Source organism: Mytilus edulis, chromosome 8 (genome assembly GCF_963676685.1).
Source record: "Mytilus edulis chromosome 8, xbMytEdul2.2, whole genome shotgun sequence".
Taxonomy (NCBI): domain Eukaryota; kingdom Metazoa; phylum Mollusca; class Bivalvia; order Mytilida; family Mytilidae; genus Mytilus; species Mytilus edulis.
Window position 1 is genome coordinate 60,281,996 of NC_092351.1, and position 17,155 is coordinate 60,299,150.

The window sequence follows — 17,155 nt, forward strand, 5'->3', positions numbered from 1 at the left end:
AGATTATAGCACAATGTTGACTGCTGTACCCATATTGTGACATTTTTACCTGTTTTGTATTGTTTTGTTCACACATCATTGTCAATATAATGGAATTTTATGCAACTGTCACACAAGTGAGAGGTTTAGCTAGTTATAAACCAGGTTCAAGTCACCATTTTTACTTACGAAAATGTCTGTACAAAGTCAGGAATATGACAAGGGACTTTGCGTTTTGAATTTTCATTGGAGTTCAATATTTTTGTGACTCTACTTTTAAAGGATGATGCTTTGAAATAACACGTCGTAATCATTAGTTATATGCCTCAACAATTGTTTCAAAAATAACCTTTTTGTTCCGGTATACGAAAAATAAATATGGAAGGATCTTATACCGTAATGAGACTTGTTTTCTCGGGGCTCTAATTGTCAAGCTGTGATTCAAAGCATTCATAGAACTAACGAGAAAATAGATTTTAATTAATTCTTTTCTTGTCATTTTCACTTAGAACAGACTACACATGTAAGGGGATAATTGTTTATATACGGAGGACATTTCAAGGATCCACATTTGGAAAGAACTTCATAAAACAATTTACCAAGATGCTGATCAACGCCTCCAATAATATATTCTGGGTTGAGCTCAACACATACGTAAGCCGAAGCGGCTGCATGACCATGATTCCCTGACGCCAAATATCCATGATACTCCATCGTCCAGCCTTTGTAACATGTATTTTTTCACGGAATCATAACAACAGATGTGGCACGTTCTGTTCTACATAGAGCACAAGGAACATCTTCATCGTTAGCATTGGATGCAAAGAAAGCGTTGTCAAATTCTGCACCGTACATGCGACCATATTCTGTCCCACTAGTCTTTACATAATCTGGATCTGGTGGTAAGCATACATATTCAGCAGCTGCACCTGCATCAGTATAGTGACTTCCACCTGCAAAGCCTGTTATAAGAATGTAATATCAATATTGAGACATATTGCATTTATATTCTTCAAAAAATGTACGTTATAGTCTTAAATTTGTTAAAATTTATATGCAATATTGGTGAAATACAATATTTTAAAATAAAAATTCTTTCTTTATCAAGTGAAGACAACTATGTATTCTTTCTTGAAATAACCGTCACTAAAATATACTTTTGATATAAAACGTCCGATGGAATGTTCTGATAGAGTTATTTAGAATACGCATTTTCACTCAAAGTTTGCATATTTCAATAGAAAAATTCAAAGATAGGAAAAAAGAGGCGGAAAATAACAAATAAAACATTAACCCTCCTAAGTCGACGATATGACAGTTTGGACTACATATTAGTTTGCAGTGGCGCTTGATTCGTGATTACGGTCGGAAAAAGATCATCGACACTTTCTGAGTTCGGACCAGCAAACCGGTTGTCTTATCATTTGGGTAAAACAAAATTAATATTTGATTTTAAATTGTAACACTGACACTTACAATCGTAACATATTACATATTTTTTAGAATAACATGATACTGATTTCATTAACATGCTGATTCAACCAGATACTGAGTTCTTAGCAAATGTTCGTCATATACAAACTTCATATATAGGATCATAAACTAATCTTATCAAACTACTTCCAGTTGAAAACACAATGTTAACAAGGCACCACAGGAATAAGACTGGCAACTACAAGAACCTTAACCGTGTAATCCATCAAATTAACTTCATAATAATATTTACCGGAATATACCAATTCTGTATTGTTATTTGAGCACTGCTTTCTTCCCCATCGTATATAGGTTGTTCCAAGACCTGGAATGAAGAAAATTATATTCGACGTATTGCAGATAGACCAATGGCAAATATGTTGAAAGATAGATTGTTAAAACATGAAACGGAGGCTCGTTTATCATTATATTGATCTCTAATAACTCGAGTTGGTATTATTAGTTACATAGTGTGCTAGTGACATAATACGGTATATATGGGGTCAGTAAATTCCATATGGGGTGAGAGCGAATTTATCTTACCGACTATCTTAACGTGTAAAATTTAGACTACTGACCTATCAAAATGAGCAAGTCTTCAATAAAGTTAACATTAACATGATTAAGAAACTACTTCCTTTGATCCTACAAAAACAGATGCCAACAATGACAATTTGTTAGATTTAAATGTGTTTTATGAATTTATTTCACTTTATCATCACTTTCTTCGTCTGTTGAAACCTTTAAGGTTTTTTCTCAGTACTGTTTTGTTTAAAGGGACGTTATACCACTACTAACCGTCTATGAAATAAGCCCCGCCTCCTTATAACCTTAAATGGAATATAATAGGACGTAACTCCACTACTAACTGTGTATGAAATAAGCCCTGCCTCCCAAATAACTTATATTGAATATACTCGGCTTCCACGAGAACGCTGTTAACCAATCATATTCCTAGAAATGTAAAGGTAAGATAACAAGCGATATCCTATTCTCACAAGTTGTAAAAACCTATTTCTGTAATGGTTACAACTCTCATTATGTTAAATAAAAAATTCCACTTATCGTTGATCTAGTCTATACCACATCTAGTTTGATTTCATATGTCAATGTCCGGTTTCAAACTTTAACATCAGAAAATTAAGACTTTTAGTGTGCTTCAGATTCTAATAAAATTTTAAAAAAGGAGATTCACTGCATGAAAAGGTTGATTTGGATTACTTCACTCGTGTATATAAAGGCAAGGCAAAGATAGGCACTTTGTTACACTATATATCTCAATACTCATTATTTGGTGAATCAATACATGATAAATTTGCATTCGTACACTATATATGCAAAGAAATTGCAAAAATTATGCTAATCTTTCCTTAACTTTAAAACAAAGTTAAATGTAAGTAAAGACAACGGTCGTATTAATAACTTACATTTATAAAGTACTGAAACGTATTTAAATGTTAACCTTAATTGGTTGTTTTGTCGTCCGATATAAATATACGAAAGGCCACCTTTTACATTGAATTTACAACATCGTCAAACATAAGCAAAAAAGACACTTGTATTTGCGTTCTATTCACATAGTGTGTTAGATATATGCAAAGGTTTTCCATATATTTGCAAATGTTCATATAGCTTCCGAAATATATTTTAATATGAATCTCAGCCGTGCTCAGACGAAGACAAAGATATCTATCAATCAGAATTTTTGGGTTTGCATATTCACCGCATATGCATCATCAACATACTGTTACTAGTAGCAACACGGCTGTTGGGAAAAGACACTGTGTGCTATTCTTTGACTTTTGTTGGCATCTTTTGAAGAATCTCTTCTTTACGAAAAAAAATCTTACTTGGAATACTGTTAAATGAGCTTTGCAATTGTTTAATTGTCTGCTCCTGTTGTTGATTTATTGTCTGCTGTTGTTGGATTGTTGTCTGCTGTTGTTGGATTAATGCCTGATGTTGTTGAATTGATGCCTGTTGCTGCTGATTTGATGTGTTTTGTTGTGTAATCCATGCCTGTTGTTGAAGGGTTGATATCTGATGTTGCTGAATGGTTTTCTCTTGCTGTTGGATAGTTAACGTCTGCTGTTGGTTTTCAGTGGATAGGCGTTTTACTGTGGCATTCAGTATTGCAACGATATTTTCTACTCGGTTTAAACGATTAACGAGTACATCTGGATCATTGAGCAATAACCTTTTCTCTTCTGAAGTGATCAGATGAACACTAAAACAAAAGAAAAATATTAACCAAATAATCATACTTGAACTTAGTTCGTGTGCTATGAAGAAACGATTTGATACAAATTATTTCTTATCAATCTAGTGTTAAGTAAGGTGACATAGACAAAGATATCAACAAGTGTACATGCATATGCCAACTGGTGTATTTGAACCCAAAGATCTGGATAGTACCATTTTTAAAAGGACATCTATGATTCGACATACTCCTACATTTTCCATAATTGTGTCACCGACTGGTATTTTTTTAAGGCAAGCATTTTTTTATATTTGTCCAAATCGAATTATTTATAAAACAAATAAACAAAAGAAATCATCGAAAGCGTAAATATATAATATATAAGAATGTAATCGTGACAATTACAATTTCATTCGAAAAACTATTGAAATTTAAGCCAATCTTAAAATGTTACAATTTATCATAGAACGTTTTAGTTCTTCGAAATAAATTCGCTGATATGTACCATTGAATAAGTTCAAATGCTCCTTCTTTGAATTTAGTATTCGAACGTTAGTAGTACCCGTAGTCTTTGATGAACTGCAACTATTCAAATGTCCGATCAAAAATACTGGGACTGTGGGTGGCATTCTTTTTTTTTTGTGAAATATTAATAAAATACCGTAAAAATGAAACTACGGTAAACTACATTAAACTACTAGAATTTGCCAAAACCACTCATTTCCTAATGATATCGAACAGCAGCTTTTCTATCATTTCGAAAACTTCTACTGAGTTTCGTTTGAGGTATGTTATGAACTGCATGGTTTCAGAAAAGCGTAACCATTGAAAATATCCGTAAAAACGAATTAGTTGGAAACATAAAGGAATAATATAAGATATGCTAAGGTAAGGTCAATGGTGTATCTACACAATACCTAGTGAATCAACACACATAGCCTTAAACTGCCAGTCAAATATAAAAACCTAAAATATAAACAGATAAACGCAGGATTAAATTGTTAGTGTAATCGATCCAGGCTGCTCAAAATTACCTACATGCATTATACCTACGAAGACCAAAACCAAAAGTTCTGAAAGTTTTTTAAATGTATTTATAGGTATAAACAGTGTTAAACTCTGAATAGATCTTGATAAAACGATTGAAATCAAGTGCGATATATTGTTGAAGGTTTTATATAACAGAAGAAAAGAAAATATTATATACTATTAAAGACCAAAAACGACACTCAACATATGCTACAGAAGGACTGGATATTTGGTTCCAAACAACAGAAGGCAAAAATTCGATTCAAAAATAAATTATCATTCAAAATTTACTGATTGCAACAAAAAAATTGATTGTAATACTAAGAATTGATACCCCAGGAGAAGATTTTCTTATCTGTATTTGGCTAAGCCTTTCCGAAATGGCCCTCAATGCTCTAAAACTTCGTTCTTAATTTGGTATGTTAGCTTGTTTGATTCGAGCGTCAGTAGTGATTTTTTTGTAAAAGAAATGACTGTTTGGCTTAAAATAGCTGGTTTATGTTTTTGGACTGATAAGGATTTGTTTAATTTGATTTCTACGCAAGAATATAAAAAAGACGATGTAGAATGATTGCCAATGAGACAACTCTCCACAAGAAACCAAAATGATACAGAAATTAACAACTATAAGTCACCGTACGGACTTCAACAATGAGCAAAGCCCATACCGCATAATCAGCTGTAAAAAGCCCCGAAATGACAATGGAAAAACAATTCAAACGAGAAAACTAACGGCCTTATTGATGTACAGATATGTTACACAAAAACAAACGGCAACCACTGAATTACAGGCTCCTGACTTGGGTCCGGCACATAAATACATAATGTGGCGGGGTTAAACATGTTAGCGGGATTCCAACCCTCCCCTAACCTTTAACAGTGGTATAACAGTACAAAATAAAATCAGTTGAAAAAGGCTTAACTCATCAGATGTACAAAAATACAAGTGGACTTGGCCGGGTACTTATACATCACAACAACAAAAATACACTAGGTACAGATCTGAGAGTACTTGCAGTTAACTTACAGCTTGTTCAAAGCCACTAACCACTAATTAACAAAAACTCATACATCTAAGACTAAATTATCAATCCGTACACATACAACATCCAATGGATTTAGTGTAAAGACGTCATAAACCTTGTGCATTGCCAAGATATAGGTTTCGACAGATTGTAGGTCCATGAATGTGTATATGTATATAACATACTAGTAATATTTAGTTTGCTTTTAATTTACTGATAATCGAATCAATATTTATACCAATAAAAAAAATATTCAATGATAGTATAAAAGTGTTGAATTGGTAACCTTTTAGAATAAGTTAAATTGAAGGAGAGATAAGTTTACCCGGATCATTTCTAAATTTCTGGGCATGGTTAACATCATTTCCGTAAAAATGAGGACGTGCTATCCCGTTTGAAATATGTTTTCAACCAAACTCATTTGATCTATACATTATAATTTTCCATTTAATATGGTAAAGAGACAATGAATGTTGATTTATCATATTGTCAAGGTTGTACAGTAGTAACGAGATAAACGCTTTATGCGGCGGATAAGATAACCATTGTGTACATCAGATAAGAGACAACGATGTGTATAACAAAAAAGGTCAATAATTTCTGGGGAAAAAACGCAAACCCTCAAACAAGAAAATAAAAATAAAATCTAACCAATAACACCCTACACAACAAAAAAAGATTCACATAACATTTGAAGTAGTGATATTTAAGAGCAAGTTCCAATTTGAAGGCCTTAATAATACTCTTATTGAACCATATGAACTACGGTATACCAACAACTGTCTCAGGCACAAACCAGCGGTCACTTGTCTAACGCGGTCATCGGTCAACAGTTGCCTCATGAAATCTTCATTTCGATTTTTTACAACGTTCATTTTAATGTTTAACTACCGAAATAGCTTTACCGAAAAATATATGTGTTCAGTATCGAAGTCAAAATAAAACTTGAAACCAGTTTGCAACAGAGATTTTGCAATAGACGGTGAATTTGTGAATTCCTCGTCTTCCACTTCTTTGCATTTCCATTGGAAACCGTACAGCCAACTTATTTATCCACGAAATTAAACGTTTGAATAGTTTCTTCACGTTTAAAGGGCCTGCTGGTGATTTTGTGTTATTTCAATGAACTATTTTAATTTTAACTACATTGTTGGAATAAGAAATCGAAAGAAGCTTCAAAACCAACAAACGCAGTTTATATGAGGGTCTGAAAGGTATTTCCATATTTTTGAATAATAATGGTTGATTTTTTCTATTCTTTATTTTTTTCAATACTCTTTTTTTCATATTTTAGTACTAGTACCCCATTATCATTCTTGGGGTTGCTTTTTACTGTACATTTACGGTCGGCATTCCAATGGAAACAAACTGTGCCCCTCTACTTGCCGACTTATTTCTTTAGTATTATGAGGCTGACTTCATACAGGAACTTCTTAGGAAGAAAGATAAGTTAGCAATATCCTTTAACTCTTCTTTCCGCTATAAAGATGATGTTCTTTCACTAAATAATTCAAACTTTGGTGACTATGTGGACCGCATCTATCCCATTGAACTAGAGATAAAGGATATTACAGATACGTTTAAGTCGGCTTCATATCTTGACTTACATCTAGAAATTGATAATGAGGGTTGGTTGAAAACAAAACTTTACGACACAATTTCAGATGATTTCAGCTTTCCAATTGTGAACTTTCCATTTCTAAGTAGCAACATTCCAGCAGCACCTGCATACGGGGTATATATCTCCCAATTGATACGATATTCCCGTGCTTTTATTTCCTATCATTTTTTTCTTGATAGATGGTTGTTGCTCACAAGGAAGCTATCAAACCAAGAGTTTCAAATGGTGAAGTTGAAATCATCCCTTTGTAAATTTTACGGCCGCCATCACGAGTAGGTTGACCGTTATGGAATAACCGTTTCACAAATTATATCGGATATGTTACTTACGTCGTAACTACAATCCCCTTCCCTTTCATGAATGTGACCTACCGAATTAGACTATTTACCGGATTTGATATCACATAAGCAACACGACGGTTGCCACATGTGGAGCAGGATCTGCTTACCCTTCCGGAGCACCTAAGATCACCTCTAGTTTTTGGTGCAATTTTAATTACAGATGCTGAATTCACTAGCAATTTGACCAAGAAGTCATATTTCACCAGAAGTTACGATGATCTGAATTGTAAATCGATAAATGTCGTCTACGGATTAGAGTGCAACCTTTGCGGATTGGTATACGTCGGTGAAACGAAAGGAAGGCTAAACAAACGTATGTGCGGTCACAGATCAGACATCAACCTCAATGCTAACGACATTCTATACCAGCATTTCAATCAGCCCATCATTCCATCGTTTCTATGACAGTTCGCATTATCGAAAAGATATACCATAGCTCTAACAATCCTAATCTTTCAACGACTCTCCGTAGACAAAAAGAAGACTACTGTATTCGACAATTGGGAACTGCGACACCTTATGGTTGCAATGACAAAATTTATGGTATACGTATTCTATCTAGTCCTTCGTGTAACTCGGTGAATGTGATGAATATTTTCAACTCGACTCCTTGATGTAGATGCAGTCATGGTCATCGTCATTATACATCACCTTCTCTGCATGATGTCTCTATTAATGACCTGCTGCCATTTATACAAAAGCCGTTAGGTATTCATCACATTCGCACGAAACTTTATTCATTACCCCTTACAAACTTCATTCTCTGTTCAATTTATGTTTGGAATCTACTGTTACAAACCCTCATTCAAATCCAATACAAACTTGAAGCTATAATTTCGGATATTGCAAGTCACAGACTTTTCAACCAGTCCGCATTGGAAAAGATGAAAAAGAGAAAAGATCTTTCCTTAATCTTTCCTTTGCCAACAAAGGTCTCGATGTCGTCAACTTAGGCAATATCCTTAATCATAAATTAGTTCAATCGAATATACCTCCTTATTTCAAAGACCAGTCTGTACCGATCATTTCTTATACTTATACCAAACCTATTGCAACTAAAATTTTCAATTACAAACACGTTTTGCAGGATCTCGATATTGACGACTTCAAGTCTAAACATCCTAAAAAATATTCAAAGGATTGATCCTACAGTTTCCAAATTTGTGACTTATTTGATAAATTAGTGTTGCCAATTATGGTTTGAGGTTGACATTTGTGCGTATTTGGTGTACATTTACAATTTGCATTCAGACGTTATATAACAATGACCATGCCCAATAGAATTCCAAAATTCGAAAGTTATACATAAGATTCAATGCAAGTGGTCCCGAGGGTTGTTTTTCAGATATTAACATTTATAAGTTGCCTCCCAAAATGTTTTTATTTCATCTTCTAATAGAAGGTGTTTTTAACGATTTCCTGTGTATATGTCAAATTCTCTTTAAATGGGCGTGGAAATACATTAAATTTTACTCTGTTTTAATATTATAATACTTGTGCAGAATGGATTGAATTAGCAAGTCTGATTATATATCGTTGCTTCTTTGAAATAAAAACTACTGCAAATGGTGGGAAAGAGGAAGGGGTGGTTTTTTTAAAGTCATAGTAATAAAATGATAATTAAAATCAGGTTGATCACTCCATTTTACCAACTTTAAGCATAACTTGAACTACAACTAACATGAAATTATATATTATCTACAAAAAGAGGGTTATGTTTGCATTGAAGTTTTTCAAAAACACTTGAAAACAATATCAATCTAATCAAAATATTCATTTCTGATTTTGCTATCCTCATATGTGCTTATATATACGAGACCGCAACTCAATAGAGATCAGAATTCTAACAAAATTGAAAGAATATAGAAAAATGCCGAAGCTAGTACTAGATTTAACGTTTCATTGTTTACTGTTAAGTTAGATGCAAACTGATCAGACAGCTAATTTAAGCTGTTTTCATTCCCCTCGCTTTCGACGCGGGTTGCAGAATGCGAGGCATAGATACCCGGTAACACAAATGATCGTGTCCAAGGCAACGGCGTAAACTATTTTTAAGACTCTTTTTTCATAAAACATATATTTGTGATTTAAATTAATTTTGTTTCATTTACTAGTATCTTAATTACATTCTTACCTGATTACACTAATTCTGTGCTATTATTAGGACACTGCTTTCTTCCCCATCTAATATACGTTGTCCCAAGGCCTAGAATATATTTTTTACTTCAGACATTTTAAGCACACTAGCAATTATGGCTAAGACAGCCGTATGGTTATTATATATGGGCAAGTTGGTCATCTGTCAAAGAGTATATTCACAGATTACAACTTTTAGAAAATGACTAATCGGTTCTCCAACTGGACATAATTATGCCTTTAGTTTAAAAGACACATATAACGCAGGTAACATTAACTGTAATTTTACATGCGTTAAGTGTAAAAAATATAAATACACTGAAAATAAGCGAGTGCAATAGGAAAAACCTATAAATTAGTATAGGGAAGAATAAAACTTTTAATGTCTTCTCTTTTTGTACTGTTTATCCCATTTTACTGGAAAGAAACATTTAGTGTCTTTTCTGTTCACAACGTTTTATGGGAGTATTCATAATGTCACAATATGAAGGAATGATGTTCAAAAATTAAAAAGGAGCATAATTTATATAAAATAATTAAATCTATTAACATCGTTATTCACGGGTTTTATAAAATAGGGCGACTTTAGCTACGTTGAATGCAGCAATGGAAGGAGACATTAGGAGACCTTTTGAAATTAAGAATGTATGATACAAATCTAAATATCTTTCACATTTGAAACATCAAATTATTAGCTAAAGACGATACCTTGCAATCTTATTAAGAGAAGATAAAAAATACATCTGTTGTTTGTTCGAGTTGTTCTATTTTTTATATATATAATCTTGTCGTCAAATAAGACGGATTTGAATAAATAGTTAGGAGTGATATTGTTTGCCTTAAACTACCGGAGAATAAAGGCTTTTTCCCCTGGAGCAGAATCCCAATTTGAAATATAAATGGCTTAAAATTATTCCCAAAAAGACAACTTTTTTCCCAAACAGTGCAGTCTCAGTAGTAATTGTCTTTGATACAAACTTAATTTTTCATGCCTAAAATGACTATATGTGCAGATTTGAGGGTCTATTTATGTATCATTTCTGACAATAAGGGGTCTTATTTCAAATGAGGGTTTACCTCTTGAAAGGGGGTCTGCAAATTAAAGTTCCAGTCAATTTCAGGGTTTATCATAATTTCCCAATTTGATAAAAATGACGCAAATTTTCCCAATAAAAAAGGGTAGAGGTAGTTTTGAAAAAAGCCAACAATATCACTGAGTTACTTAGTTAAATATACGAACTATAAACAACAAAATACTCTTACTTTGAGTAGTGCTAGCATAATCTTGTAATTGTTTAATTGTCTTTTCCTGTTTCTGAATTGTTATTGACTGTTGTTGCACTGTGTTATTGAGTACCGCCACGACACTTTCCAGTCGATTCAACCGATTTACCAGCACATCTGGGTCATTAAGCAAAAACCTCTTCTCTTCTGTGTTTACCAGACTGACCTTAAAAGAAAGAAAAAATATTAACCATGCAATCATTGTAAGACGTCTATTATCAGCTTTGAGGAAATAAAGTGACACACATTGATCCTTATCATTCTACAGCTAGAAAAGGTCATAAAGGCTATCAGACATTTAATGATATACGAATGTTGACCTATAATGGTTTACTATTATAAATTGTTACTTTGATGGAGAGTTGTCACATTGGCACTTTCGGTTACAAAGAAGTAATTATTTACATTGGCTACAATGGTAGCCTTTTTTGGTCATACGTTTTCACTATCAAAGATCCATTTAAAAACATGTCGAATTCTGAATATCAAGACCTGTGGTTGTAATTGAAACTACAAAACACATATGGTTCCGCAGCCTTTTTGATAGCAAATGGCATTTTTAAGGGTACTCAACGGTTCCGGAATTTTGGAAATAGTTTAAATGAAGAACACCAATGGCCAACACTCATTTCTCACTATTTCAATTTTGATTTCTAATTACCAGGGCAGCAGAAAATAAATTTACTTATACCTATTGGATGTAAAATCTAGGTATCGCCAGTCATCTTTATTTACTTCCTTTTAACCTCATACCACATCTTCCCTTTAACTACTAAATAATGTGATGTGCACATGACATATTTAAAGAAAAGTATTCTTTAAACGACTAATTATAATCATGTATTGAAAAACTTCTTGTCTTAAAAAAACAAAAACAAGAGTACAATAACTGCCGTCGAAACGTTAATATTGAAGGAAATGGAAGAAAAAATTGAGGGAAAAATGATATTTTGAGGAAAATAATTCGAGAAAAAAAAATTTTGAGAAAGAAAAATTGAGAAAAAAGTTTTTAGAGAAAAAAAAAATTTAGAAAAAAAATTGAGGAAAAAGTTTTTAGAGAAAAAAAAATTGAGAGAAAAAAAAATTAAGGAAAAAATAATTTGAGTAAAAAAAAATCAGTTTGGACATATCCAAGTTTTGAATATCGAAAAAGGAAAAAGGAAACAACAGGTGTCAATAAAGTCACTCTTTTTAAACGACACTCTAAACAACAGTTTTAAATTATTGACTTTTTCAATACCACTACCATGACTACAACTCAGTTTTGCAAAATATTGTTAACTAGAGGTAGACACATTTTGACAGTTTGTATGCGGTTCATGCTGGTGAATACTGAATTGAAAATGGTAGTTTTTTGTTATTAGTATTTGAAAAAAGGGTATAAATTGTAATTTATCATTTTTATAAATTGTGTATTAGTTCAGATAAATGGACGTCACACTATACTCCAAAGCATATAAATGAACTAAAATTTAAAAGTATACAAGATTTACAAAGGCCAGAGGCTCCTGACTGGGACAGGCGCAAAAATGCGGCGGGATTAAACAAGTTTGTGAGATCTCAATCCTAACCCTATACCTCTAGCCAATGATGATTAAAGAAACACATAGCAACACGCACAGTAAAAGTCAGATTAAAGAAGTCCGAGTCCGATGTCAGAATATGTAACAAAAGAAACCAAGCAAAAATGACAATATATATATATATATATAAATTAATAAAGGACTAATAGCAGTTACTGACATGCCAGCTCCAGACCTCAATTAAATTGATTGAAATATAATGTCTTCATCATATGAAAATCAAGTACAATCCCTCCTTTTATGGGATTATTATCATACCATCATAAAATATATGAGAAGAACATAACGCGTGTCATGACAACAACTGGTTTTAGAATAAATGTGTTTATTTCCGATGCAAATACCCTATAAGTGAATCAATATGTATACCAAAACATGCCATTTTTAATCACATGACAACAGAATGGTAACTAGCACCTTTCCGAGTAAATCTCTTTAAAGGTTTGGTTAGTTTTTGATGTGAATGCCGACATTTTTGTGCTCTGTATAGAATATTACCATAAAATATTGGAAGTCTTCATTTTGATTTATATTTACGAATGGTGTCCTTGTATCGATGATAAAATTTAGTAAATGTTTTGACTTAGTTTATGATATCGAAAATCCTTGTGTAATAATTTTGCATTAATATAGATTTCTTTTGTTGAAATTAAATACCTTGTTACATACACGAGCGATCGAATCGAACAGGTTAAGATATATGAATACCATAAGGTTATGACAAGGGGACGTCAGCATCTAAAAAAAGATAATTAACAATAGGAAATGAAAAGTCATCTCTTTTATCATATATTTTAGTTTTTAGCTTCCCGTTTAAGATATAGATATCAAGATCCAGGAAAGGGCAGTGTCCATTGTTAGTATATGCTTTATTTAAAATCCATTCGGCAGGATAAATCTCCTTAGTGTACATACCAAAGTCGTCATTATTGAAAGATGAGTTATGCCCTCGTCATAAGCAACTGGGGCATTAAATGAATTACATTTGAACGCCAACTTTTCCGTATGTCCGTCACATATTTGCTTTCCAACTCTTGAAAATTGAGTTTTCCTCGTCCGAATGTAAGAACCGCAACATGCAGACAAAGTTCGACTTTTAAGTAGAAAAATTGAAAGCTTGAGCAAGGGCATTCGTTTCCGTAGACAAATTTTTCTTTTCTTTTATGATATTTTTCTTTTTTTGTAATCGTGAAATTCAAGATGAGGTCTTTTCTTGCTAAATTTCATTTCTGTGCATTCGGTAGTGCAGAGGAACGTTGAAATAAATAAGTAACACAAAAACATAATCTTCATTTTTTTCTTAATTTTATGTTTACTTAGAACAAACTACGCAAGTCAGAGGGTAGTTGTTCTTGTATGGTGGACACTTCAAAGAACCGCATTTGGTAAGAACTTCAAAAAACAGTTAACCAAGATTTTGATTCACGCCTCCTATAATATACTCTGGCTTTATATCAACGCAAACATAAGTTGTAGCAGCTTCATTACCATAATGCCCTGATGACAAATATACATGGTATTCAACCTTCCATCCACTGTAACAAGTGTTCTTCCCTGGAATCATTATAGCTGTGTTGGCATGATTTGTGCGACAAAGAGCATAAGGGACGTCTTCACCTACAGCATCAGAAGCATAAAAATTGGTGTAAAAAAAAAATCGGTCATGATCCTCGCCATTAGTTTCAACATCGTTTGGGTCTGGTGTAGACAAACGTATTCGACAGTCGCTCCGGTTTCGCTGTACTGTCGCCAAATGCATATCCTATAGTTACACAAAACATTGCATACTACTAGTAGTATTCAAATATATGTTGCACATGTGTTATATTTGATAAAAAGATGTTTTAAATTGTTGAGTGAAATTTTTTTTAAACAGCTAATTTTGTTTGCTTTAATATATTCGTTATTTCTGTATGTATGGTGTGCTGTTTATTGGTTATTATAATCAGTCTATGCAAGAAGCGAATCGATAATTTTTTTTCTTATATCACATAGCGCTATTGTCTAATATCAATTGTAAACATGTTGACATTCCATGCGGAAAATGTTGTTTTCGGCAACAAAAAATTAAGAAAATACTAACTTTAAAACTTATTGTTCAAATATAAACAACAATTGAGTCTAAATATACATTCAGAAGTTAGTTAGAAGCAAACGTTTATGTCCGTGTAAAATTTGAAGTGCTGTGTTTTTCTTATATACATAAATATCAGATGCTATTAGTTCTTATTTCAATGCGATACTTTTAAAATATCATAGCAGTGTTTTTGTTATATCAATATTAGTACTTATTAGTATAAATATTTGACTGCTGTACCCATATTTTGGCAGTTTTACCTATCATGTCTGTTTTATTCACGCGTCTTGTAAATATGACAGAATTTGATGAGACTGTCATACACGTGAGAGGTTTAGCGCTATAAAACCAGGTTCAATCCACCATTTCAAAATTTGAAAATGTATCAAAATTATTGTTCACATATATAACATTTTATAGCAAATTTTAAAATGAATGCACCGAACTAATATATATCTGATATGCTCGCAACGCACGCATGGAAGACTTTCTTTATTGATAACAATGAAACTAACTTGTGACAAAGATGAATCATACTGTCCTCGTTCAGATTGATTCGACAAAATCTGACCTGTACTTTTGAATCTCTTTTTTTTTATACAAATTAGATCGTTGGTTGTCCTGTTTGAATGGTTTAACACTCGTAATTTTTGCTGTGAGCCAAAGCTCCGTGTTTAAGGCACTACTTTGATCTATAATAGTTTACTTGAAACAAATTATTACTTTGATGGAAAGTTGTCTCATTCGAACTCATGCATCATCTTCTTATATCTATAAATCTTTAAAATTCCCCCTAAATAAATAAATAACTGCTTTCCAGTCCTCCAAAAACGTCATTTGGGTGCTTAATCTTTTGTAAAGTGCAATATGAACTAGCACACTTCTAAAGCTTTAACGGTAACGAAAGTTATGATGGTACAAGAACGATTACGTGAAATAAAAATACCAAATAAACAGCACTGAACGATCTAAATGTATGAATATAGAAAAGATATATACACATTTCTACCGTCAACAGACATTTACATCTTATTTATTTGTTTTCTAAACATTATTTTTTAGTATTCATTGAAGAAATGAATTTATAACAAGCGATACGGATTGTAATTTTGCACTAAGAAATGTTCGCGTATTTATACGATCGGTTACTAGTCAAAAACGAAAGTCAAATCTATGTGGCAACAATACATCGGAATGCCCTCACGGTCATCGCGATGTAAAAGAGCGGCCACGCGGCGAGCTGAAATATGTTCATAGAGATATCGATTTACCAGCGGGAAAAGTCTTTGATATCCAAACTGTTTTCCTTCACAATATTTTTTTCTATGTTAATAATAAATACATTTTCTGTTTGACAAAATTTTTGATTTTCGTTGTATCTGAAATTGTTCAATTTATAGTCTGAGGCTACTCAGGTAGTATCTTCAAAGTTCGGGACATCATTTGTACATTTTAACTTGTTTGGAAATTATTTTACCATTTGAATATTCATTGTTATTTGGAGCTGCATTGGATTGGATTGTTTGAAAGAACTTTTTTTTTTAAGTAATGATATTTTTTGTCTATTTCGATATTACCCATGTGGATAGGCTATAGCAGTGTGACCTCAAGGGCGGATCCAGCCGTTTTCAAAAAGAGGGTTCCAAACCCAGGTTACAGGGGGGTCCAACCATATATCCCCATTATAATGCCCCCCCCCCCCCCCCCCCCCCCGCCTGGATCTGTCACTGGAACTTTATTAGAATCTAATAGGTCGGTAGACAGACTATTTACAACCGCAGTTAAATTCTGCCGTTGCATCATCACTTCAAATAGAATTAGTCGGTTAAACCATGTGATTGAATACAATAGACTGAACTGCTTGTTAACACTTTCAACTATCAATAGGGTCAAGCAACATTTTTAAAATGATAAGTTCATGTAAGCGTTAATTTTGTTACAGATACGAAATTTTAGTGATATTGATTCTCAAACATTAAGCCGGTCATGAACTAAGTTTGTGAATTATGTTTGCGGTTTTCTTGACATGCATTGTGACGTGTATTCATTTTATATTAGAAAACTATAGCAGTTATATTAGATAAGTATCGCATTCATAATTTTTTTATATTAAAAAAACATCGCTATGATATAAGACAAACATCGCATTGATATAATAAAATATAGCAGTATCTTTGACTTATATGTGATTTTGGCTTAGCAAACAATTATATTCATCTCAATTGCATTCCACTGTTTGCTACATGATATTTATAGAATGTGTACATCTACAAATGATAAATCGTGCAGTTATGTTTCATTTATTCAACAATTCAAGTTTCTCGTTTAATACACCTTGCTTGTTATTACATAAAATAATTCATGGAAATTATACAGCAGACGTATGTCGTGTTAAATGTCACCCTGT

The 17,155-nt window shown here is 32.8% G+C and overlaps 1 protein-coding gene across 1 annotated transcript; it reads right to left on the reverse strand.

Annotated features, from left to right (window-relative positions):
• Positions 1 to 618: 618 nt before the first annotated feature.
• On the reverse strand, positions 619 to 11,290 carry LOC139484250 (TBC1 domain family member 5 homolog A-like). The gene is made up of 5 exons (XM_071267986.1): positions 11,068 to 11,290; positions 9,808 to 9,874; positions 3,303 to 3,679; positions 1,706 to 1,789; positions 619 to 941 (listed from the first exon to the last, which is right to left on the reverse strand). The coding sequence occupies exons 1-5, from the start codon at positions 11,288 to 11,290 to the stop codon at positions 721 to 723; spliced, it is 972 nt and encodes a 323-aa protein (XP_071124087.1). The 3' UTR covers positions 619 to 720.
• Positions 11,291 to 17,155: the final 5,865 nt, after the last annotated feature.